Source organism: Mchenga conophoros, linkage group LG11, assembly GCF_057382185.1.
Source record: "Mchenga conophoros isolate Kocher_MC1m ecotype Shallow Benthic linkage group LG11, M_conophoros_male_GT1.1, whole genome shotgun sequence".
Classification (NCBI taxonomy): Eukaryota; Metazoa; Chordata; class Actinopteri; order Cichliformes; family Cichlidae; genus Mchenga; species Mchenga conophoros.
The window spans coordinates 7646157-7672868 of NC_140536.1; the positions used below are offsets into that span (position 1 = coordinate 7646157).

Genomic DNA, 26712 nt, shown 5'->3' on the forward strand with positions numbered 1-26712 from the left:
TCCTCAAAAGAGGATGTCCTTTGTCCTTTAGATGTAGATGAACAGCCGAGTCTTGTCGAGGTGAGTCATCTGTTGTGCGTTTATGAAATGGCTGTTTGATCTCTCCAGTGTAGAGGTCTGAGCATTCCTCGCTACACTGTACAGCATACACTACGTTGTTAATTTGGTATTTGGGATGAACTGAAGAAGCTTCTCGGCTGAGAGGTGAAACGTCTTCAAGAAAATTAAAGAAGTCAAGACGCTTTTCTTTCTTCTTTCAAAGCTCCTTAGACTACGATGAGCTGGATGATTGAGAACCTTCACAGACATTTTTAATAACAGTTACTAAACATGTTTTTGTGTAGTTGGATGTGGTGCTGTTAATGCTAATGCTCCCCTGCTTCTTTTTCAGCTATTTAACACACACAGACAGACATCTAACACATATCATGTGTTTAGAGCAGAAAGTCATTAACTTAACACCTAAAGTTTGCAACATTCAGCAGAGAATTGATGTTAAGGTCAGTTACCTGTCTTTTTGGCAGTGGGATCAGGAGCAAACAGTTTAACTGTGACCTTGGGCAACATCCACTGCATCCAAAGGCTGACCTTCCCACTGGTTCCACCAATGCTGCTAGTTTTCTGCTCCAGTGTCACCGTGTCTGCAAACGGACCGTCATCTCCTGCAGTCACCGAGTCGCCCTAGAGAGCCAAAGCAGAACTGTTTTGTTGGACAGAATAAAATGGTAACCAGCCAGCAAGCTTGAGGACCATAATGTAATTCACACATTAATATTGAATTCTGATGTTTGTCCAATAAATCTAGTACAGATAAGGAGAGAAATTCCTGTCACTTAAAATGTCAATTAGCCAATTATAAAGCACATTTCAGCCAATATACTACATAATTTGCTAAAAGATATAACAACTAAACACAACCAAATAAGAAGAAGAAAAAACTCAAAGAGCATTTGACTTAAAATTCCTGTTTGTTTCCCATCATCATCGAGGACTGTCTGCTTGAGTGCATGTGTTTGTCCATGTGTTTGGTGAATGTGTATGTTTGAAAGTGTTGTCGCTGTGCATGTAGCCATAACAAAGCAACCACCAAATATTGAGCCTTTTAGTGCATAGATGACATCAGTGTCTGGTGAGCAGAACCCCACGCAGAACAGAGAAACGTGTGTATGTCGGGAGGTGGGTGGGGGGGTGCATTGTGCAAAGCTGTCACCGGTGTTAACCCCAAAGTAAGCCACCAGCACCCACATGGCCTCCTTTCACTCAAGTGCGCCAGGACACACACGTCTTGCAGCCTGGGAGAGAATGGGAAGTGAAGACCGGAGGTGGGGGCGGGAATGGTGTGGGGGGGGGGGAGAGTGAAGCTGAAAAGCAAGCAGGATGCGGTGGAGCAGGATGCCTTCTGTGAGCTCTCAACTCCTTACTGGGGATTTGGCAATTCAACGAAGATGACAGCACTGGGGACATTTTTATTTCTCAGTCTCTTCCTGGTAAATATGTTTTCCAAACGTGTACAGTATCTGTGCGGCTCGCTTGGAAAGTGAAAAGCCTACAAACAAACAATATTGCAATTAGGAGTTTCATTTTTTCCGCAGCTTCTCCCATCGCAGTGTGGTAATGACAGATTGTGTCATGGTTATCAACCGTGGCTCTGTTTGGTGAGGAGGTTATCAACCATCTCAATTAGAAACCCCACAGCTGCTATGCTGATTACAGTGTTGTAAAGAGGATCCAGATGAGGAAACTATGTCCTCTTTCCACAGCTGGGGGGAGGGATGAGGGCGCGAAACTAATTTGCAAATTTAATTTAATCACACAGTTAAGGCTGGTTGACAGCAGAGCATGATAAGAACGGATGACAATAATATAAATAAATTAAGGATTATGTCGATTCAAAAATAGATGCAACGTCACAGTGTATGGGGACCACTAGGAACTGATGAGAAGCATGTGCTTCACACACTAGTTCACACTGTAAGAAAAGGAAAGCAACAAAACACAGGCGTGAACTAATCTAAGAAGATGAGGATTTAATTCCTACCTTTGATAAAATAGCTATACATACACTTATGTAACTAAAAAAAAACAATCAAACCCACTGAAAATCGGGAACTTAAATACCATTATTATTGCATAAATGCCACAGTGCTAACTACACTAAATCTCTTTGTGTTTAATTTACTTAAATAATGACTCTAAAAGTATCATTAAGTGTCTTCATCAAACTAATCTGTCAAGCACATATGTGAATGTGTGTCCGTCTTTCTGAGTGTGTAATATCGCTGATTGGCAGTGAGTAATATGAGACTAGCAGTAATGGTGTTCAGTCAGTCTCAATGAGAGATATTCTGGTGTCAACTGCCATTTGGGGACTAATTATTGTTGAGATGAAGTCAAAATATGGCTCTCTGTGTGTGTGTGTGTGTGTGTGTGTGTGTGTGTGTGTGTGTGTGTGTGGTTGGGATTGTTTAGTTTACAGTTCTAACCATTTGGTAGGATTAGTCTCTGTAACATCATGTGTGGAAACAGGAGCCAGTTGCTGGCGCTGTGGGAACCAACCACCATGTACTGCAGCGTGGTTGTGTGCGAGCATTGGACACTCGACTGCTTAAAGCTTCCAGGCCAGAACTACTGCTGTCATCTTTAGAAAGCTTCTCCTCGTGTAAACCACAACAGTCACAAGTAACAAGTAATTATGAGCATTTTAATGTCATTCTTTTCTGCCATGTCAAATTCCATGAAAAAAGTACTGTCTATATATTATAAAACATTTAGTACATGTACTGTCATTTTTAAACAAGGGGGAAATAAGTTAGACTTTAACTATACAACACATATTAAAAACATCTTTATTTTTAAGGGTGAAAAAGGGGAATTCAAAAATAAAAATGATATATCTTTTTTTTTTTAAACTGACAAACAAAAAAAGCCAGGGTAAAAGTTATTTTTAGTGTCTTATCAAAGTGAGGTCTTGGTGTGGTTTTGGTGAAGGTGGGCTCTGCTACGTCCCTGAACTGCCAGATCAGGGCCCCAAACAATCACACACTTTCTAGAAGTATTTTCCCACACCTCCGCAAGCCAAGTTGTAAAGTATACAGTTTAATTCCTGGGCCTCTGTGCTATAAACGGGCTGAGGATCCGGGTTTATTTTCTCTGCAGAGTTTGTCTTTGCTCATCAGAGAGACCCAAACATTGGAAGACAACAGCAGGCTGGGAAGTGTCAAAGGAAGAAGGAAAAGGATGATTTTGAAAAAAAAAAAGAATTAAAAAGAGAATGGCTCAGGCACAGGTGGAAGGATAATTTGAAGGAGAGGAAAAGGAAACTTTCAGACTGAAAATAGCACAGAAAGAAATAAGAGTGCTGCTTGATACCACTTTAGATAGAGAAGCAGTGAAGAATAAGAAGAGGGAGAGCAGAATGCTTGGGGGTACATGGAGGAAAGACAGAATAGGGTGACAAGTAATTACAGACATGGAGAAAGCAAAAGAAGAGAATCTGGATCGTTGACTGCTAATGGTAGACATGTCTGCTTTCTCTTTGCCTCGTGGTGCTCGAATAATGCTTAAAACACAGTGGCAGTGTTTCCAGAAATCATTAATTGGTTAAACTTTTAAACCTCGTTGTGACCAGTTTCATGCAGAAACTATTTACTTTCTAACAAACAACTCCAGCAAAACTTAGCAGAAGTTACCCCCTTGGAAACTTTAACACTGTCGCTTTAATGCAGTGAGTCATTATTAGAGAATCATCGCTCCTAATAGTGCAGGTAAACTACTGGTGGTCAGGCGAGCCACACAAGTTGGCGACAAAAGTTGTAAAAAAAATCTCAACAGATTAAAATCACCATCAGAGGAAAGAGAGCTAAAAGGTACGATGAACAGAAAAGTGTGGCGAAACAATAAAACGGCTGAAAGGGGAATGCCTGTTTATTAAATACTATGCTGTGTAAATTAATAAATACTAGTAGAACACTTGTTTACAAAATACAGAAGTATGAGTAGATTGCTTTATATTTTTACACAAATGGGGAAGAAAATATCTGGGAGGACAGTAGGGCAGAGGTTTTTGTGGGTGTAATGTGAATGTAGCTAGAGAAAGAAAGGGTGGGGTGTTGGGGGGAGACTGCCGCCACTACTGCTGAGACTTATCAAAACAGCTCCTACATTCTTGCTCAATCACTCGGCCTCCCAGAGGACTAAACACTTCTACCAGTGTTTGTACTTAGGTAAACAGTGACAAGTGGGCTGTCAGGGGCCACCGTGGCCTTGCTATAGAGGCACTATACCAGGTTCTTCCCAGTTCTACTGAACTGCTGCCACTTCTCCAAGTTCCACAAATGACGCAAGAACACCCACATGTCGATAGCAAGGAAACAAATGTAGGCACAGATGCACACTGACATATGAAACACTTTTTTTCATAAGCATGTACACGCTATTGCCTCTTAGGCCAGTATGGTGGTTGTATTGCGATCCCTGGGGCCCCACAGTGGTGACAGGCAGCTGCTGGTCGAACACTATTATAGCCTAGACTAGTTTCCACTATGCCAACACTGACCCGCACTCACTATCATTTTTATAAATGCTATATTTATGCTTCACAAAAACACACATAGACATATTATCCAGTGTCCTGGTGGCCTCAAGGCCATGGATCCCCAGCACTGATTGCTGCTGCAAGAGTATTACACAGCAGGAAAAACTCCTGCCACATTAACTAAAGCTGGGATAACTGCCACAACCATCTAGAGACAAAAGGGAAAAAAATTATATTTGAGGCTACTCCCTAAGAAAATATGACTTTAATAGCCTTCGTTATTGCACATGCATATGCACTGCTACATTTCAAACTTATGTCTGGGTTTGATTTTTAATCTGAGTAAAAAAATGTAACAACAGGTAACTATTTTCCCCCAGTTAAGAGGCAAGTTTATCCTCAATCAAGGCTGAGCTTAAACGAATCAAACAGCACTCTCTGCCTAGCCTGGAGTATAAAACCTCACTGAGTAAGAAAAAATCATGTAAGAAACACAAGCAGTGATTTATACTTTTCCACCTCTAAAATTTTTCCAGAAACAAAACATTTTTTGTCATGTGTGTTAAGACTGACTCAGCTACTCATAACAATAAAATAACAATATTTGCACTTAAAATTGTAAATCAGCACCAGAATTATGTATACAACAATGGCTTAAATGGCATTTGTTACTGCATGACTCACAGCAGCTAGCTGAGAAAAGATGGGTGCTGGCAGGCTGTCATTAGGTCGCATATTAAAAAAGTAACACAACATTAAAGCTGGAACACTGATTCTGACAAAGGCAAAGTTCATAAGTGACTAAGCCAGTGCTATGTATGGACAGACATTCAACTGAATGAATGAGTGAATGAAATAATGGACCATTTCATGTGTTTTTTCCCCCCGATTATGAAAAGAGGTTTGTCTGGATGAAAAAAAAACCAAAAACAGTGTAGATGAGCAGATGATTCCCATAACTCATATAAACTCTGAATTGACATAATAAAAAGTGTAACTGTGAGAAACTCCAACCTCAGTGGGGGAGCCAAAGTCTGCAGAAGGACTGCAGGTGCTGGTGTCAGGCAGGGCGGTGCCAGCGCTGCTGCGTACAGGGGAGGATGGAGCGGCACCGGCAGGCGGATCTGGGATGTTGGACGTCTGACGCAAAATGCCATGCCTCTGGAGACGAGCCCACGTTGAGCTCCAGCTGAGGAAGAGCTCATACAACAACTGAACCTGGAGGGTGAACCAAGCAGAGATAAACAGAGAACGTTAGTTTTGTATTTTGTAATTATGGTTGAAAACAATTATAAAGACAGTCTACCAGCGAAACAATTTTTGGTTTCTCTGTTTGGGGGGAAAAAACACTCATTTTGAATGGGAAGTGAGGACTGTTTATCACTATGTTGCATCATCCGCTTGTTTGACAGCACTTGTTTGGAAACTGAGAACATATTAAACACGTATCATTCAGTTTTCCCAATTAGCTTCTATACTCTGAAAAGTATTCTGTGCCAACTGAGTGCCTCAAAAGATAACCCTAACACACCACAAGTAGTCAAAACCAAATTCAAATGTATATTTTTTTTTGCCAAGGTCTGACTCAAACAGCTGCACTGGGGAGTTCTCATGTAGTTCTGACTTCTGAGGCCATTACCATGATTTGGCTTGGCAGCTTTGTTGTTATGTGACACTAAACCTAGTAAAAGCTGAGAGAGAAGGAAAGGGAGAAAGAGGAAATATTAGCCAGAAATGGACTTCTATCATTCTCATTCTTTCACTCTCTGACTTAACATACTTCTGTACTTGTCACTCAGAGAGGCCTCGTTTCTCAAAAATGATGTAAAACCTATGCGTTGGTGTTTCTGTTCGATGGGTCACACTTTGCGAGGCGCAGCATGCTTACACACGTGCTTCACTGTGCAATTTGTTATCCATAACAACAAAACTTCCAAAGAAACACCCTCAGAGGAAAGTTAAATTCTGTCATCAATTTCCTGCTAAAAACTCACCACGATTAGGAAAAACTGAAGGCTCTGCGTCAAGTGTTCTCAGCTATTTATCATGTGTTCGCATTGAAAAGAGCCTTAGCTTTAAACAACAACAAAGCCAAAAAAAAAAAAAAAAAGAGTGGAAAACATGAGACGAAAGCAGGGGAATGTGATGTGATGCTTTCGGTTATTCATGCATTCACTTGGTGCTTTTTAGGAGGAAAGAAGGGAGAAAAGCAACACGCTTTCACAGTGAGCTAATTTCTGGATTTCAAATGCTTCGCTTCTGCAGCCAGCTAAGCCCGCAGCCCCCACCACTGAGGGTCCCTTAAACTTAAAGGTGCACAGGCACATGAGCACACATACGAAATAGACTCTGAGCACATTTTTACTCTCAGAGTCTCGCTCGCACACATGCTCTCCTGTTAGCGCACACATTGCAGGGAGGTCTTCCACAAATAATCATAAATCAAATTAGAAGCACCACAATACATTACAGCTGCACCATTTCAAACATGTCCAGGAAGAGCTGCTACGCCGATTCAGCCGCTGTCCAGGGACAGGGCCAACAGCTGTTTGCCATACCCAACCAAACTGCACTGCCGGCAGGGGAGGTACGGCACCGTGCTCCCTTCTCTGAGAGTTGGGGCCTGGAACTCCAATCAAGCACAACAAGGCCTACTGCACTCAGTAGCAGATGTGGAAGAAAAGACTGAAGACTGCTGAGCAAAGGGGGAAAAAAAAAAGGGAAAATGTGTGCACAGTGAGATCAACACGAAAATGAATGACAGGGTTGTTACGTGACCTCTGTATTAGCATCTGGGATAAAGACTTGTCCTTAATTTTACGATGAAACCTAAGCAGAGCTTGAACTCCTTTCCATCCACCCTTTCATCATTGATCTTCATTCTTCATCTCCTACCTTCCCTCTGTTATTTACCCTGTCCTATGTCAATTTGCTGCTGCTGATACTTCTGCTTAGCAGGGTTAGACAGTTTAGCTCAGCTACTGCTATTAGGGTAGGTTGGGCCATGAAAAACATGCACACACACACACGCTTACATGAGCTTATAATACAGATGCAACATTTCATGAGTTGGGGAACATTTGGAGGCCTGGATTCTCCAAAGGCCTGTCATCTGCAGATCAGGAGGCCTGTTAGGGTGCAGTACTACAAACTGGAGACTGAACAGAGGCTTCCAACAGTCATTCATAAAAACACACAGATGGAGAGGGACAGGACAGCATGCAGATGGCGAGTGTTTGTATCCTTTTATCTAGGAGCAGTTTATAGAGAAACTTCACAAAAATGACATATTGTTGAGTATGTGTGGTAACTCTTGTGTACACGGGAACAGGTGTGTGTATGTGTGCATATCTGTTCATTGAAATGCTGTACAGTTATGTGCCAAAGGTTAAAGCAAACAGTTGCTGTGTGTACGCTCGTTCCAAGGTGGTCCTGATAATGTTAAAGCACAACTAGTAACCCCAACTTTCAGACAGACAGCCAGTCAGTCAGTTTGTTGAAGTAATATGGAGACGTTTAACTCCTCCTGTCCAGACTAAAAGGCATACAAGTGTCATATGGACTGCATTGGTTTCTCATTGCTCACACTTTTGCGGACGTGGTTGAATCTATATACCTGCACAATCCAAAATTCATTAGGAAATTTGCATCTTCACGTGTACTGTCACAGTCACAGATAAAAATACAAAATACGACTACGATACTAGTTGCTACCTGTGAAAACGCACCACGGTGTTTGCTTGAAGGCTCGACTGTTTCACCACACTGTCTAAAAATACTTTTGTTAGTGCTATGAAGTAATCCATCATGTAATGGAAATGGAAAATCTGACTTAATGTGACAAACATGCAGCCGAGTAGCCGTGGGGAAATTTAAGGGGCCAAATTTGTTGCTTCTATTTGTTTACTTTAAATGTATTAATATCTCAAAATCAGCGCTGTGATAATTTATGTTTTGAAACGGCAGATGTAATTTTACCCCCAAAATCCAACAATCATTGTACTTATTGTACAGTAACTGTGCAGCATTCTGACAACTCCATATATATTCCCCCAGATGGCAACGCTAATTAGAAAGACGATCAAGTAGTGTGAGGTCTCTTTTGTTCTAGCGAGGGTGGGGTTGCTCTGGCAGCAGTTCTTAAAAAGCTGCAGTGAGACTTGAAACTGCATTAGCTTATTACCCCCCTCAAGTCAGAAATTTTGCACAGAAGAGGGAGGTGAGCAGATGGGACAACAGAGCAAAGGAATTACGATTTTTTTTTTTATTATAATGGCATCCAAAAACTAATAATGACTCATCATATAATCACAATAAGCCTCCCCGGCTTTGCCAGACACCAGCAGCATACTTGACGGGGAGACCAGAGAAGCAAGAAAAGAAACTTTCCCTCAGTAAAGTTCTTCTCATCTCTGGGAAACTTTTCACCGCAAGCAGATTAAGGCCTTTAATTCGTTTCTGGTACCAATTCCCCTCAATATCACCATGGCTCATCACTGTGGTCGAAGACATTTAACAGTGTGACCGCTCTAAAGGTTGACCCAATTAAGTGTTTACAGAGGAACTTAATTCAATACAGCTAATTCAATTGTGAAAAAACAAAACATGTGTAATGGTACATGTAGATGTGATTCTACGAGAGAAATGAAAAACAACACAGGGACCTAACTGGGAGACAAACATGTTCCGTTTGCAGTACGTCCGTATTCATCACAGTCTCACTAAAACATAATAACATGCTGTAAAACAATGATGGTGAGTACTGCAATCCCTTACTCTTCTTGACTGAGACCTCAAAATGTTTTACCAAAACAAACAAGGCAACACTCTCATGTTTACACTTCCATTTTCATGAAAATTATACGAGTTCAGAAGATGAGGCAGTTTGTTTACTGGACTCAATCTATATCAGAAAATCATGCGGAGGCAGGATCTTCTTGCCAGGGTTCGTGCGTTCATATTTCAGGAAAGTTTACAAGGGGATGATTTGTATAAATATACATGTAATTCTAATGACTACTTTGTGACTGCAAAGACTGTCTGACTGACCTGAGGGTTGGAGCACTTGACGTGGACGGGCTGTAGATCAACATGGAGGCACACTACAAAGGAGTGCCTTGCTTCAGCAGAGCTCTGCAGCTTATGGGATGTGACAGCTAGTGTGGAAGTGCAGCCCATCGGCTCCAACAGGCTCAGGCTTTGCTGCTGCCCCAACAATGTGTATATGCTGAACTGACTCAGGCTGATCGTCCATGGGAAGGCATCACCTGGAGTTAGACATAAAGAAAAAGCAAACGATATATGAAAACAAGTACGTATATTGCAAATGGCAAAGAGATGCAAGGATGACAGACATTATGTGACGTGAGGGCAAAGAGATAAACACTCACTATGGTCTCAGGAAAAATATGTGATTCTGTGTTATCCCATTTAACCTAGGTGTTTCTGATTTGTACATATTGTTCTCCATAAGACACGAATAGACCATCTTTCTACAAATCTGCCATATTGTTTATGCCATATGAAAGGCAACAGTTTTATCCAATATACACGTGTCACACCATAGCACAGAATTCGGCATATTTTGGTCTCTAGAGGTAAGAAGGATTGTGCTGTGTTCCCTTTTTGAGAGAATCTGTCACTTAGATTTATTCGCTGAATATAAATTTGCTAATGTTTCTTCAGTCTAACCACGTCTATTTTCAATATTTGTATAGTTTAAAACTAGTATGAATCATAAGCTATGAGCTAAGGTCTAGCTTGGACTTCTTACAGGAAGAAGCAGCTACTTTTTGCTGTTCCCTGGTCACGAGGGCTCACCACAGCGGGTAGCTCCGTATGTTTCATTTGGCAGAGTGATTTTTTGCTGTACGCTCTTCCTGACACAACCCTAAAAATGATTTATGGCTCCAGCTGGAATTGAACCAGCAACTTTGCCAAATAAATGTGTAAACCACTTCACCACGAGGTCATCACCTGGTATATCGTGCCACTTAAACTTTGCATGTGGAATGCTGTGGATTGGTAACAGCATAAATATATATAACAAAAATGAGAAGCTTGTATTATTTTATTATTTGCAGTTTACGCCACGGTATAACGAATGATGTTTCCAAATTCTCAGTCAGAATTTGAATCCAGAACCCCTAAACTTGGATTTCACACTCAGAAAGTCGGAGCACCCACACCCATCCCGAGTTAACAATCCAAGATGGTGGCAGTAAAAGTAAAAAGAGGTAAAACTGTAAACTGTATTTGTGACTCAACTAAATAAGCAGAGCACTGACCGGGCTTTATCTTTGAATGCAGCACTGTTTTTAAGGACCCATAATCGAGTATTATATTGTATAGCTAGTGATGTATGAATCGCTCTACCTTGCAAAGAACCAAAACAAATCCTGTTTTTCCTCGCTTTTCTTGGAACAAGCTTACTCAGGAGTGATGTCATTCCCAAGTTCTGAAGTACCTGGAACGTGGGGGCCTTCTTCTCATTTTTCTTCCTTTTTGTTAAAATCCAGCGAGGGCAGCTTTGCCAGATCTTGACAGAGTCTGATTCTAAGATACCTTTAGGAACCCAATTATTTAAATTGTCCACCATATATGGGATCCACAAAATAGACAGTGGTGTGGCTTGAGTAAAAACATTTTTCCAGCACATGAAAAAAAACTTGGACATTACATAACCTTTTACTATTGTGAAATGGAAAACCTGAGAAAAGGAATACTGAATAGTTATTTCATCTATAATTGATTACGCCACATCCATTAACCAGATACACAAACACAGCGTAAATTGAGGCCTAATATTAAATCTGTGAGTCTGAAACAGCATGCAGCACTGGGAGTGCTTGAACCAATGAACTTGCTGACCCTGGAAGTACCATCTTACAGGGATGAGGAACAGGTTCATTATCACAGGGCCACAAAGAGCACTTTTACCAATACGCCCTTGGCAGGCTGCTTTGATCCCGAGCATTGAATATGAGGGATGAAGACCATTTCAAAGAGTAGGAATGAATTACTAAAAGCATGGGTTGTTAATTTTCACTGCAACATTGACAAGGCAGCTGATGTCACTGTTTTTGCTGTCGTTTTTCTTTCTCCTCTGTTTTTTTACAACTGCATGCCCAATGCTGATGTCATTAAAAAGTTTGGAGAAAAGAAGTGTGCCCCCCTTTTTTCTCCTCCTGAAGAGAAAACATTGCTCAACCATCTAAGTGTTGCTTGTGTCAACTCCACCAGGTGTGCACACCACATGTGCACGATCTATCTCTCAAAGTCGCGCTACTTAAGTTTGTTTGTCTTTTGTCATGGTAAATGAGTAGCAGTGGGTCAAAGGTTTGCTCAGTGTTGAAAAGACTCTAATGATGATGAATTGACATTATATATGCTATTACTATTGTGAAATCATACATTTTAATTATTAATAAAAATTAAATGAGTTATTAAGTCATATTTTCTTTCTCACTAAGTGGGATTAAATTCCCAAGATTTCCAATTTTAGCTTATGCATCTATCACCACCAGTGTTTCTAATTTCAGCTTTGAAATCACTCTTTTTGACATCACTGTGTATCTGGGTGTATGTCCCAGAGTATTTCAATAATTCTAATGAAAGTTTAGATTTCATTAGATGTGGTATGAAAACCTACCTTCTTCCAAGATGGGCTTTGAGACCACAAAGGGGAGCTCCTGTAGTGGTTCCATGTACTTATGCCCAGCACTGAGGATACTAATCTGAGGCAGGCAAACTACCAGAGTCCCAGGCATGTTGGTCTGGTTGTGGTACCAGCTACGCACAGTGCCGGGAATGTCGCCACAGATGATAGTGCTCGGAGAAGGGAGGCTGTCATTGGGGAGGAATACACAGCAGGGCTGCAGCTCCAACTTGAAAAAAGGCAGAAAAAAGAGGGGAACATTAATCATGTTAGCCAATTCAGCCTCACCCATCAGTAAACAAGCACCTGTCTTATGCCATCCAAGTGCACAAAAGTTCAGTTTTTTTGCCAGTATTACAGAACTTGGACTGTGATGGAAAGAATAGAAGAAAAAAAAATTGTGCAACATTCCGGGTGTTGCTGGAAAAGCCTGAACATGGTGAACAATACTTTCCTTGGTTTAAAAAAGAAAAAAACCCTACATTTGGTCACACACACTAAACCGTCTTACAAAATGCACATTACATACATTACATTACATATTTCTGAGCATCCATTTAAAACCACTGTGATTTTCTGAAACAGAAAAACAAAAAACTTTCGTCAGTTAAATACTAAAGTCTTTTTAAAAAGCACTGGAGATCAGTCCCAGCTGTACAATGTCCCAAATAATACATAAATAAATAAATAAACAAATCAAATAAAAATCAAAAGCCTTTAGATGAGTAAGCAGTAGCCGGCAAGAGTGCAAGCAACAACTTTGAGCAACAATATTGCTTTGTGTTTTTCCATTTACTAGCCTAGTTAATGAAAAGCAAAGGGGTGCAGGGTCCAGGGGGCAGACAGCAGGTGTTGCCAGATACTTGTGTGTGGATGTGTGCTCACTTCTGTCAGAGAGACTACTTCTACTTATTTTTAGTCTCACTTATTAGAGAGGTGGATACTCTATGAGCCCTCTGGTTTCATGAGCAAGTTATACTGTAAGATATGTTTGGCATATCTTAACACGTTACGCACACCATCAAAATTTGCATATGCACTTGTATGATCTTTGGCTATAACTACACGGGCCTGGAAACCATCTCCAAGTTTTCATGGGAAGTGAAAGAGAAGGCGAGACAGAGAAAAAGACTTTGAAAGCAGGATCAAGAGGAGGAGAGTGAGACACTGAGAAAGAGAGAGAAGTACAGATATGGTTACACTTTCATCATACTCTGCTTCCTCTTTTGATTATTCTTTAAAGGGTGGTTTGAAATGGGAACGCTTTTGCACAGTGACACATAAGCTTTGGCCTTTTTAAGAGCTGGCACGCAGAGAGAAAAAAAATCACCGACACTGCCTGGGCTGTTGCAGATCTAAGCAGGGTTAAGCTGTAAAGCAGGCTGACATACGGAAAGTGCCGGCTTTAATACCATGACTCGGGCCTGCACTTTGACGACGGTGCCTGAGGCTAATGCTATCCTGCTGGACATCTTGAATATATATATATATATATATAAACAGATATGTGCCAAAGTCCTCAACCATCAAATATCGTCAGAACAACGGTACTGGCTGATGGGTGTGTTGGTATAAGGAACACGAGGAAACAGAAAAAATAAGAGCAATGGCTTCAGTTACCTATACTGTAATGTAAACAAAAAAGCATTACAGCAAAGTTTATTATAATAACTAGAATCCAGAGAATGAGTTTGTTTTAATCACCGTGTGATAGAAAAAATGAAATCACTGAGTTCACATCATGTGACAGTTTGATTAAGCACCTGGATGATCTCAGGGCTAATTTAATGTAAAACGAAGCTCAATTATAATTCAAAGGGATTTTGTATATCATATTTCTGAGTAAGTACACAATAGTACAATATCATAGTAATTATCGATATAAACATTTTACTTATTATTTACTTTTTTAAAACTGCCATCTAGACACAGACTGTAAATAACTATTACAGAACCACGCTGTGCCTGATGAGTGACCGAATCTGTCACCATATATCACCTTCTAGGAATTAAAGTTTTACACATAATCAGAGAAAAATATTATGAACATAAATCATTATAGGTTCAGTGAAATTAAAAACCAATGGAAATCTGTTTGTGTTTTTGAGAGGAAACATCTGTATCAACCTCTTTAGTATAGAATTGTGGGAATTTTATGTAATAAAAATGATTAAGCAGGTGATTTTTGTTCATTTAAAAAGGGTAGTTGTGACTATTACAGGGTAGAAAACACAGGCACCTATCTGTTACAGTGAATGTGAACAAATAACACAGCACCTTATAATGGTGTTTGCTCATGATTTTAAAGTGCTTATGATGGAACACAACGATGATGTCTGGTGTACGACAGTCATAGTCTTGCCACATTACACAGAAATATACTAACAATAAACAGATAATATCTCACAGATGACGACAGAGGGCAGTCAGACAATTGACTTTCTAGATGTTTATACATAAAGGCACACAATGTTTCAAGGAGCAGAGTATGTAATGGAAAAGAAAATGGCACAACAATCCTAAATCTGGGCGATACAAAACGAATCTTTGGTTGGCTCTTTTCTCCTTTCATTCCCTTTTGATGACAGTTATTAAAAGCCACAAACACAGAGAAACAAACATGTTGTATTTACCAATGGCAACAGTACACAACAGTACAAGTCCATAGGGGGACAGTGATTAAAGCAAAATAGCTTTTTTTCATGAGTGGAGGAGGTTTGGATCTAAAGAGCATTTGATGCTCTGGTGACCAGTGAGGACTTGTTGAGGAATCCCAGTTGCCCGAAAGTGGATGACAGCACAAAAGAGCAAATATTACTATGCCAAAAGAAAACAGTTGTACTGGTTGGTAGATGTCTTGTGAGTTCAAGTACAATCTTTTAATAATCCACACTTATTCTGGGTCACAGCGCTGTCAGGTGTTCAATCTGCATCCAAGACAAATTGGGCAAACATCTCCAGTAAGATCAAAATATAACAAGAACTGCTAAAGCTGCTCTAAATCTGTTCTTTTTAATAATATAAAATACTTGGTACTGTTTTAGCATATCAAACTTTGATGCCAAACAATTTTTGCTGAAATGGCCTTAAAATGTCAGCGAACATATTGGAAAAGAATCGTAAATGCCCGTCCTTGTCACCATCCTGTTACGACAGTGTCACGTTATTAGGAACGTGAACTCAGAACTGAACGGCAATCCTCCACCCAGTTCTCTGTGCTACTGTTAATAGCAGGTCACCCTGGTCACCTCGCAGACCTTTCCAAAGCCCCCCATCTGTGGTCTAATGCTTGAGCTGTGACTCATACACACACACACAGGGAGACAGACATACAGTATCCAAACAAAGACGACAGGGGCAACAAAGGGCAAGAAAAGGGAGCACTGGAACTGCTGAGCAGTGCTGACAGATCCAAGAGAGAAATAGTCTGAGGTCAGAATGTCCCATATGCATCATTGCTTTTATGACTGCCAAAACCACTGACAGCATCTCTTCCCTCTGACCAACTCTACAGCCCTCTATCCCTCCATCACCCCAACCTCCCATGCCTCTGTCCTTTTGTCCCTCTCACTGCTGAGCATGCATTGATTCAAGGTGGAAAATCTGCGTTGAGATGTGAGAGGAGAATCGTGGTGTTCATGGTTATGGTTGACATGGCAACAGACACACAAAAAATGTTGCCCGTAATCACAGGTCAAAGTGGAAAGTGAGAGCATGTATGTGTTTTATGTCTCAACCTCAGGTGTAAAAGTGCAGTTGAGGTTGTGCAGGGTCGTGTTTGGTATTCCACACAATTGTGTTTAACAGCTCTGTAACAGGCCAATAAACACAGCACTGGAAGCAGTTAGTGTGTGCGACAATGTCCCCCTCCCACGAGCTGAGGGCCAGGCCAAGTTCATGTATGTTTGTGTGTGTGAGAGAGAGACTTGCACAATGTCCTGTGACAGGAGGAAACTGACAGGAATACCAGGCTGACCTAAAACTCATTATGTTCCGTCACATGCTTGGGTGGCAGCGGGCCACATTTTCACTACTCACCAGCCAGTCACAAGGCTCGGCAAACTAAATTATATTTTTATCCTAAATAGGATAGTGGAAATTTATTTTCTGTTAGTGTAGACCCGTGGAAAGGCGGTGTTTCCAAATGCAGCTAAAGGAAAATTCTGAAATGAATTTAAAAATAGAAATGGGCACAAATAATATGTGAAAGCCAGAGGCATAATTGCAGTGTGGAATATCTGTTACACAACTTTACCCTACTGGGTTTAAGGGTAATGTGGAATAAAACTGCAGCAAAAACAAGACAGATAGCCCCTGGAAATGACTCGGGCACAACAAATAATAAAGTGTATGACCTATGCTTCAACAGCCATGTAGTTTATACATTTATTTCTCATTATTACATGGATAAATAGGGCTGACAGTGTTTGAAAGGGATTAAAATTCATATTCATATTCAAGTTGGGCCAAAGTTCAGAATGGCAGATGGTTTCATACAATATCTGTATTATTACAGAAGATTCAGTGGGGAAAAGCGAAATCAAAGATGCATAATTATCCGTTCCTTTTGTCCAATGACATCATGTCCTGTCAAAGTGAAACAAAATCTTTCAACATAACAAATGGAGTTAACGCTCAGGAACCTGGGACCATACTTTAGTTACCTACTGCCTCCAATAACAGATTCAGTCAGGAGAATAACACTGACGGACAATTTGAGTATCTGTGTGTGCGTGTTCAGGGGCCACGGATCACGTGGATCACTTGCAACACATTCATAAACTTTTTTTTATTAATGTGAAAAAAACACTTTTCAATTTCGACCAGGAAATCTCAGTTAAACAAGAAACGAGACTGAAGCCAATCAACTCCTTATGAGGCTGCACGTGCAGGGATTTTACTGTGAAAACATGCTCAAATGACACACTTAAACATTTGCAGAAGCATACACTGTGTGCTTGCATGTTCTCTTGCAAAACTGAACACGTACACAATCATAGATCACATCCCCCCTGCTAGCTGCAGACAGCAGTTACTTAAAGAAAAGATTCATAATGAAAAGCGGTTTAAGAGAAAAAAAATGCCAAAAATAAAAAATAATTCACAACAGCAGTCAGCTCAAGGTGTTTGATTTTTGTAAGGTTCAGACCTTGCAATATTAAAGTGAAACCCCCAACAATCAAACCTACAAGGAAAAACTTGGTGGGGTGCAATGAACACGAAAAGACTGCTGGCACAAGCAGGAAAATAATAGAGAAAATGAGAGCATAGAGAGACCACAAACAGGACATGACCCAAACTGGGAGCTGGTTCGAGAGGAGAGGGCCCTGTTAGCTACAGCGAATGCCTCCCATTCTACTTCTGGAATCTCCAAGCAAGCCTGCTTATGAGAGGGAAGTGCTCTACTGGGATAAGATTATACTCTGAAGTTGTCAGGATGGACCCGGTCATCAGTTGAGCTCTGGTCTCAATAGGGAGCCAATGAAAAGATGATGTTTCTGTTCAGTTCACCAGAATGGCTGCTGCTCCTTGCAAGCTTGCCCTGATGGTAAATTCTCCACAAAAAATAGTGCATAAGATTGCCTCTTTTTACATACGTACACCAGCGCAGACACTGCTTTGTGAATCTGACACAGAGAAAAAGACTGCATTTGTTACTTGTGCTCACACAGATGAATTTGTCTCATGTCTCAGCACATCTCTGATATGCAACAAAATTCGCTCTCTGCCATTCAGTAATGAGACTGAGTGGGTTGACAGGGAACAAAGCTAGCTGAAAATAATGTGGGGACGTGTCATCTTGAATGATCTTCATGAAACTAGCAGTTAAAGGTTGTTCAAGTCTCAGTATGGATGCCAACAAACAAGATTCAGTAAAAAAGCCCCAGAGAGTTTGAATCTTTGAGTGACAGCCTGATTATTTATTAGGTGACCAGCGCTTATCCATAGATTTAGGTACTGAGCCCTTCCTCTCAGCCCTCTAAATGAGCAAGGATCTGCTTACACTTTGATCTACAATACACAACCATAATTAAATGTAGGTTCTGGGCTGGGAGGCCACATGCAGTCAAGAGTAAATACTACTAGAAAAAAGACAAAAAGCTAAAAACATTAAAAAAGGGGAAGTATATCCATTTTGAGGTTATTTTGATTAAATTTTAAGATGCCCAAATACATTTTTCCCTTTGTTTCTTTTCTCTGGCACCAGATCACAGAGTTCTAAAAATGGGGTCTTCTTCGTGGGTTGTGTGTTTGTGTGTGTCAAGCTCTGCTCAGTTTTATTCCCGATCACTTCTCCGCACCATCAGATAGGGTTCAGAATACAGCCACATGTGCCGACCCTGTTTCAAATCTTTGGGTCTTAATACCCCTGAAAAGCATCCCTGACTTCATGCTCTTCTGAGCAGCAGTGGGAGTGCATGATCTGTCTTGTGTCGTACTTCTCCCTTGAGTCTTTGTGAGGATGGTTTATCTGGTTCCAGCAGAGCAGGTTCTAATAGAGAGGAAGCTGAGGGCCAAACACACTCAAGCTTTAAAAGGCTGAGGCCATGTGGAAATGGCCTATATAACCACAGGAGGCTCTTAGGATCTGCCGGGCCTCGCCAGTAAATGACAGAACAGTGAGTTAGATTGAGGACAGCCCGTCTACTCTTAAGACCAACTTAGAAGTGCAGCAGACAGTATATTACTCACCAATAATCATTCATAGACACAGCTTTATGTTTCAATCATGAACTGACAGATTATAGGAACGAGAGATCGGCCTTGTCCAAAAGAGGGATTCAAAATTTTAGCACTCATGACAAAACAAAGCAAAAATACATTGCTACTGTTTACCCTCAGTATTTAAAAATGGAGATAAGATGTTAGAAAACTGAACTGCTCCATTGTATGAATGGGTTAGCTGTCTGAATCACATCTGAATCTGAATCTTTACACATATGCAGCACAGCAGTCATGCAACAGAGTACTTGCAAGAACTACAAGCAATTACTGTCACCCTCACCTAACTCGACCCAGGCAATGAAATACGTGTGATATCAGTCCTGCGGCGCTGTACAAATCCGCTCTTAGGCTTATTGTTTTCATATCACTGTAGGGAAGAGAAACTTGGATGCCCTAACTCTGTACAGACCTTAGCAGAGCACAGACTTTGGAGGTCAAGATCACCCCTCTGTAGAGAGACCCACAACATGTGAAGGCCGCACGCGCACACACTTGCACATTTAAACACGTACGTACCGACAGATTTTTCCCTCTATTTTTCTACACACAATAATAAAGCCACGACACACAGGAAATCACCCAGAGATAGAGGAGAGGAAATTAGAAACACCCTCTCAGCATCCCCAATGAAAACATTTGCAACTCTGGAGCAGAAAAATCTCAGTGGAAGGATCGGCAGCAAACGGAAAACACATCCCTTTGTTTTAAAAACCTGATACCTCTCCAAATGTAATCTTCCTGTGCCTGCACCAGACGGGACACTGTGTTTCCTAAGTGGCCGGTCAGATGAACAGAAGGTCCTCAGAGCACAGAGCCCACTACCCCACCCACCCACTCTTAACCTTCTGCTCCCCTTCCTTCTTCACATCTTCCTGCATTTTCTGTTTGCTATAAACCAAAACAAACAAACAAATCAAAACCCCAAAACAATAGTCAAAAAGTGGGTGTTATAATACAAACTGTATCGTTAACATTTTAACATGATTAATGTGTGTACCTGAAGATTCCACTACGCAGATGTATCTTGCGGTACATGGATAGAGATAGAAGTTTTGGTTGGAAACCTCAGAGAGCAGATTTATTTCCTGATCTTCTTGAGAAAAACATTTAAGCATGATTCCTTTTGACACCAGATAGGCTGTGTCTCACCCACATGCCACCACAAGCAATAAGATCGTGGGCTGGCACCGCACAACGGGCTAGGCAGCCAGCCATCTATGTGGCCCTGCATTCCTCTCTTCCAACACTGCTTACAGAAGCTGACAAGCTCTGGAGGTCTCCCTGGCCGAGGTGGAAATCTGCAAAAATAAACGCTTTAGGTGACATGAAGGCTTTGTTTGTTTCTGCTAGCTCAGCTGTTTGTGTTAGCGCGGTGGGTTAATTGCGACTTTGATCGCTGCGTTTATTGATCCAACAGTGGCCTTAGGAGCGCGGCTGGCCTGGCTCGCCTCACCTACTCCCACCCATAATCTCAAACAATCACCCCTCCACCACCTCAGCATGGTGAGCCAGTACAGATGGGGCTGAACATGGTTCTCCATTGGCAGAATGCTAGCAGTTTGCATGGAGCTACAAACAGTCCATCTACCTGCAGAAAGCATCTGTTGCCAGATGGAGGCAGTGTCCAAAGTATGTGGTAGAACCGGCCCGCATGTACTGCATGGACCCAGTAGGTTAAAAACCATTTTCTGCAGTGAAATACCGACACAAAAGGACAACTGTGGCACCTCCAAAAAAGCACAAGTGGGACCCTGTCAAATTAAGTCTGAATACATCGCTGATGTTTGGCTGAGCACCAAGGATGGGCTAGATTGTTCTAGGTGAGAGAGACTGCCTAAAGGTTAGAGTATAAGTGATGCAAGATTCATGGAATAACTGACAGCTTAGAGCAAAGTCCTCAGATATAAACACGGGTTGACTAAAGTTTGGCCAAAAGCAAGCTTGGCCAAAAGCAAGCTTGGCTTGGTTTATCTATAGTGGTGATGGTGTGGCCAGACAATTTTGCCTTTGGCTAACTGAAGAGAGTCAAGGTGGCTGTGATAATGTTATGCAGTATGTAATACAGGCCAAGTTGGATCAAATGGTGATGGACTGCAGATGAAAAGAGGATTCAACGGCTAACTCTGGCAGATTTTCACCACTACTGATTTATACAGTGTGACCCAGTGAAGCAGGCCAAACTGGGCTGTTCTAAACCCCAACTGATCTGATTCGACCTGTGTTTGGCACGGCTTCCTTCATTGTCCCAAGACAAAGGGTGGATGTGTGCTCCATCAATTTAACCCGATTCCCGTCCAAACTAGCTTTCCAAGACACATTCAGAAGATCAGGGCATAAACTGCACATCATTTTTCTATGACAATTTTAAAACATCCCAATTCTGTCAGCAATTGCAGCTCCTGTGGCAAATCTGTACTCGCTGTAGTGTATCAGGAGGTTTTTTTCAATCAAAATCAGTTCCAAGTCTCTAAACTGCTGAGATTCAAGAGGCTAAAAACACAGGAGAATCTCAGTAAGCGCTTTTCCAGTACAGTCCGGTGAGAGGGTCAAATATGTGAGTGCGTCTATAATGGCTCTGAGGTCATTAGTGTATTGACACAGCGGCAGATGATGGAATGGGATTCTGGCCACACATGCACATTAACACACACTCGTCAAGATGTGAACGTGTGCATACATACACCCACGCACAGTGTTCTCACTGGGTAAACAGCCAATGACATCTACTTTTGCATTGTGGGCTCTTGATTTAGATCAGGCGATACTTTCTTTTTGTATTTCTTACATATTCACTAACTACCTCACCCTGTGCCGCTTTCCGTCCTTCTCTCGTTCTTTATTCTTTTGCTGTCATCCTCAAATCGCTGAACAGTCTTGCGGAGACTTAATGTTAGAAGAGACCCCTTCTGTCCTTAGCATTAACCTCCCTCTCTGTTTGCACTCAGCCAATCAGCACTTAAACAATCAGGAACTGCAAGCAATTATAGCAGGCTATTCATTTTCATATGCTGTTCATATGCTGAAACACACCAATTCATTTTCTATTACATCGCGGACTCTCATATGTAAAATATGTGTACCTCATTCATAATGTGTGCACGTATTATTTAAATGCTAATAAATGTGAAATATATTATTTGACATATTATCATATTGTTTGACACCAAATACTCTAAGGAGTGTGTGGGTAGGTTTCGTGTGTGAGGTGATAACAGGTTAGTTAAATTGTTTCTTTTTTGCTTTGTTTTTTTAAGCACATCCGTTTTAAACAATCTCATTGCAAAACTATAACATTTATTTTTTGCACTCAGATTTATCATGCTAAATGTTAGTATATGGATTTAGACTTACTGTATAATAGAAGCCTGAATTATTTTTTAGTATGCCATATCTACCAAATTGCTTATGATTAAGATGAGCCAGCATCTCTCAGGATTTGTAAGATGACTGTCAAGTTTAAAAGCTAACAATTTATCTCCCCAATACTGAAAGAAACATGGTGTTTAAAGTGGCCCAAAATTAAAGCTGTAATTACAAATCACTTGGAAATTGTGGGTTCTGACAGACAGGGAGGATGAGGTGTTGAATGGAAGGATGATAGGATGAAGGGAGGGGGCAGAGGATGAAGTAATGTGCCTGCACAAAGCACTCAATCCGGGGGTCAGATCCTGTTCATGGAAACCATCTGGCCAGCTTAATCTGAGCCACACCAAATCCAGTGCACATGATTCTCCTTTCTGTATATCTCTCACTTGCCTTCAACCTCAGCTTCTTCCCATTTTTATCCAGTATTCTTCCCAGCTTCCTACACCTCCCTCTCCTTTCCACCGCTTTACCTTTTTTACCCCACTGCTTTTTTCCCTCTTTTTCTTTCTCAAAAAGTATCCTACTCATTAATGCATGGCAGCTGCAGGGAGCAGTGTTACTTCATTTTTCCATGGCAACGGTCTCTCTGTTTCAGCAGATCCCATTTCAGTTTTGGTAACAACGTGCTCTGTTGCCAGTGCTGAACACATTCATGTGTTAAATAGAAGGAATCATTTTAAAATTCCTGAAATAGAATCACCATCCTGATCACTTGCAATTATTATCAGAGCCAAAAAAGAACACGGGTGTCCTCAGGAGAATAGGGTGGAGAAGGGGAGATGGCTGGATGAAAAGTGCTACGGCTGAGCAGTGGGGGAGAAGAGTAGAAAACAAGAGGGAGAGTAAACAGAGCTCGGGAGATGTGGTAAATAGCAATGACCAGAAGCACAAGAAGAAAGAAAAGCTGTGGGTGAAAGCTCCAAGGATGAGTGCAGGAGCCACTCGTAGACATTTCACATTGCTCCAGCCTACGTAACATTTACAACAGCGCCTAATGTCAAATGACTATTTAAAAAAATAATAGAAAAACATATTACATTACCAAAAAACAAAGCATGCACAATTAGGATGATGTGCGCTGGACAGAACACTCTGAGTCCATCATGCATGTTGCAGTGGACACTGGCTCTGTTGCTCTAAGCGAGTGAAAGACTGAGACCTCTGTTCATCCAAGAGGTAATTAGCATAGGTAATGTGTAAACTCCATTTGTCTACGAGCCAGCAAGCTTTTCTGTTTTCAATATCAGCTGCCTGACTTTGTCACGGACAGTCTCTTTACTTTTTTGATGGTGCTTTAATTATTTATGAATAATGACTTGGATATTTTCATTGTATGTGTCATCTATTATTCCTAAACAGGTAAGACTCTTACAAACTGAGATAGCTAGGACTGCACATAATTTAAATCGAAGAGATATCACAGGTTAGAGTGTGGCAATATGAGGGCTCGGATTCAGATAAGCTGTGTTTAGGAATGTATGTTAACATAGTTTGTTGGTCCTATTAAAAAAGGCAAATATGGTGAAAAGAGTGACTTTAGAGCATAATGATTGATTAATAATGATTAATTACTGTACTGATGGCATCTCCAGACATTTTCACTTTATGCATCAATATTTTTGAATCTCATTCCTATTAAAATGAAAACACTTCCAGTCAGTCGCTGTGCATTTGTAAGATGAAAAATAATGCCACAGCAACAAAGCATCATCACCACATTTCAGACAAGTGCTATGGATAAAAAAAAAAAGAGTGGTTTACACTATCACTAGCTATCACATCTTTATGTTCTGTTTAAACAGTCTTAAGTGGTCTCAGAAGCTAAGGAATAATAAATACTTTGGTAACTTTGTATCCCCCAGTCTCATTAACCCAACCTTTTTTCTGTCCTTCCTGCTCCTCTCTCTTCTGTAAAAGTCAGAAAGAAAGCCCTGCATGTTAAATTGGGCACATGTGCAGCAGAAGTGTGAGCCATTAGGTATTCTGTTTACACCACACTAAAATAAATGGAGTGGTTCAAGTTTGGGGATATCCAAGACCTGGGGTACCAGCTGTTGGGGTTTTCGGTTTGGTTCGCTTCCACTCCCATGTCAACAGGACAGAGTGTTTCCTAATTACTGCTGCAGTATGTGGTGTGGTCCCAGTCACACAGCCGAAGGGGACAGAGGAAAGTGGAGGCAATGACGGGCTCAGCAAACTATTAGTGGGTTGAGTTAACTCTTGTGAAAGTACTGTAAACAGCTCAATGTACTGACATGGGACGCCGGTTCTGGAGAATTATTTCAATTCACATGCTCTCTTTCTGTCTGAATGACATCAGATTGTGTGGTCCAAGCAATAGGAATTAAAATAATTTGAGAAGGGTTGTTTCATTTATGCCTCAATAGTTATTGTTTACATGCTCATAGAAACTCACCTTAAAGCCCTACTCAATTTAAGGAATGATTCAGCTGTGACTAAACCCTGAAACTAAATAGCCACATTGCCCACAATGAATAAGCCCACTGACAGAAAACCCTGCTGCACCTGTGATGACTTACATGCACTCACAACAGTATAACTATTACTACATGCAAAAATTGAATCTTGTTCATTTATGATGCCCGTTGTGACATATGCTTGCTGACAGTTAAATGTAACCATAACTTTGAGAGCTAGTAAGAGGAAACACTAATCTTTTAACAGTAATGTACAGTGGGGCAAAAAAGTATTTAGTCAGCCACCGATTGTGCAAGTTCCCCCACCTAAAATGATGACAGAGGTCAGTAATTTGCACCAGAGGTACACTTCAACTGTGAGAGACAGAATGTGAAAAAAAAATCCATGAATCCACATGGTAGGATTTGTAAAGAATTTATTCGTAAATTAGGGTGGAAAATAAGTATTTGGTCACCTCAAACAAGGAAAATCTCTGGCTCTCACAGACCTGTAACGTCTTCTGTAAGAAGCTTTTCTGTCCCCCACTCGTTACCTGTATGAATGGCACCTGTTTGAACTCATCATCTGTATAAAAGACACCTGTCCACAGCCTCAAACAGTCAGACTCCAAACTCCGCCATGGCCAAGACCAAAGAGCTTTCGAAGGACACCAGGAAAAGTATTGTAGACCTGCACCAGACTGGGAAGAGTGAATCTACAATAGGCAAGCAGCTTGGTGTGAAAAAATCAACTGTGGGAGCAATCATCAGAAAATGGAAGACATACAAGACCACTGATAATCTCCCTCGATCTGGGGCTCCACGCAAGATCTCATCCCGTGGGGTCAAAATGATCATGAGAACGGTGAGCAAAGATCCCAGAACCACACGGGGGGACCTGGTGAATGACCTGCAGAGAGCTGGGACCAAAGTAACAAAGGTCACCATCAGTAACACACTACAACGGCAGGGAATCAAATCCCGCAGTGCCAGACGTGTTCCGCTGCTGAAGCCAGTGCATGTCCAGGCCCGTCTGAAGTTTGCCAGAGAGCACATGGATGATACAGCAGAGGATTGGGAGAATGTCATGTGGTCAGATGAAACCAAAGTAGAACTTTTTGGTATAAACTCAACTCGTCGTGTTTGGAGGAAGAAGAATACTGAGTTGCATCCCAAGAACACCATACCTACTGTGAAGCATGGGGGTGGAAACATCATGCTATGGGGCTGTTTTTCTGCCAAGGGGACAGGACGACTGATCCGTGTTAAGGACAGAATGAATGGGGCCATGTATCGTGAGATTTTGAGCCAAAACCTCTTTCCATCAGTGAGAACTTTGAAGATGAAACGAGGCTGGGTCTTCCAACATGACAATGATCCAAAACACACCGCCCGGGCAACAAAGGAGTGGCTCCGTAAGAAGCATTTGAAAGTCCTGGAGTGGCCTAGCCAGTCTCCAGACCTCAACCCCATAGAAAATCTGTGGCGGGAGTTGAAAGTCCGTGTTGCTCGGCGACAGCCCCAAAACATCACTGCTCTCGAGAAGATCTGCATGGAGGAATGGGCCAAAATACCAGCTACTGTGTGTGCAAACCTGGTAAAGACCTATAGTAAACGTTTGACCTCTGTTATTGCCAACAAAGGTTATGTTACAAAGTATTGAGTTGTATTTTTGTTATTGACCAAATACTTATTTTCCACCCTGATTTACGAATAAATTCTTTACAAATCCTACCATGTGGATTCATGGATTTTTTTTTCACATTCTGTCTCTCACAGTTGAAGTGTACCTCTGGTGCAAATTACTGACCTCTGTCATCATTTTAGGTGGGGGAACTTGCACAATCGGTGGCTGACTAAATACTTTTTTGCCCCACTGTAGCTGCAATACTTGAAATTAGTTATTGTTGTTTTCTGTGGTTGGCTTAATACCCTAATAATTGATGAACAAACAAAAAGAAAACACAAGATTAAAACTTTGGACACATGTGGCCAGCATTTTCGGAGTAATA

General features: G+C 41.2%; 1 protein-coding gene across 3 annotated transcripts in view; it reads right to left on the bottom strand.

Moving 5' to 3' along the window:
• vps13b (vacuolar protein sorting 13 homolog B) overlaps positions 1–26712 on the bottom strand; it is a 297571-nt gene that overhangs the window by 136335 nt on the left and 134524 nt on the right. For all 3 annotated transcript variants that reach the window (XM_085290668.1, XM_085290669.1, XM_085290667.1), the window contains 4 exons: positions 12186–12420; positions 9584–9801; positions 5549–5752; positions 510–681 (listed from right to left, as the gene is read on the bottom strand). In XM_085290668.1, the coding sequence (XP_085146794.1) occupies positions 510–681; positions 5549–5752; positions 9584–9801; positions 12186–12420 (829 nt within the window). The remainder of the gene's footprint in view (positions 1–509; positions 682–5548; positions 5753–9583; positions 9802–12185; positions 12421–26712) is intronic.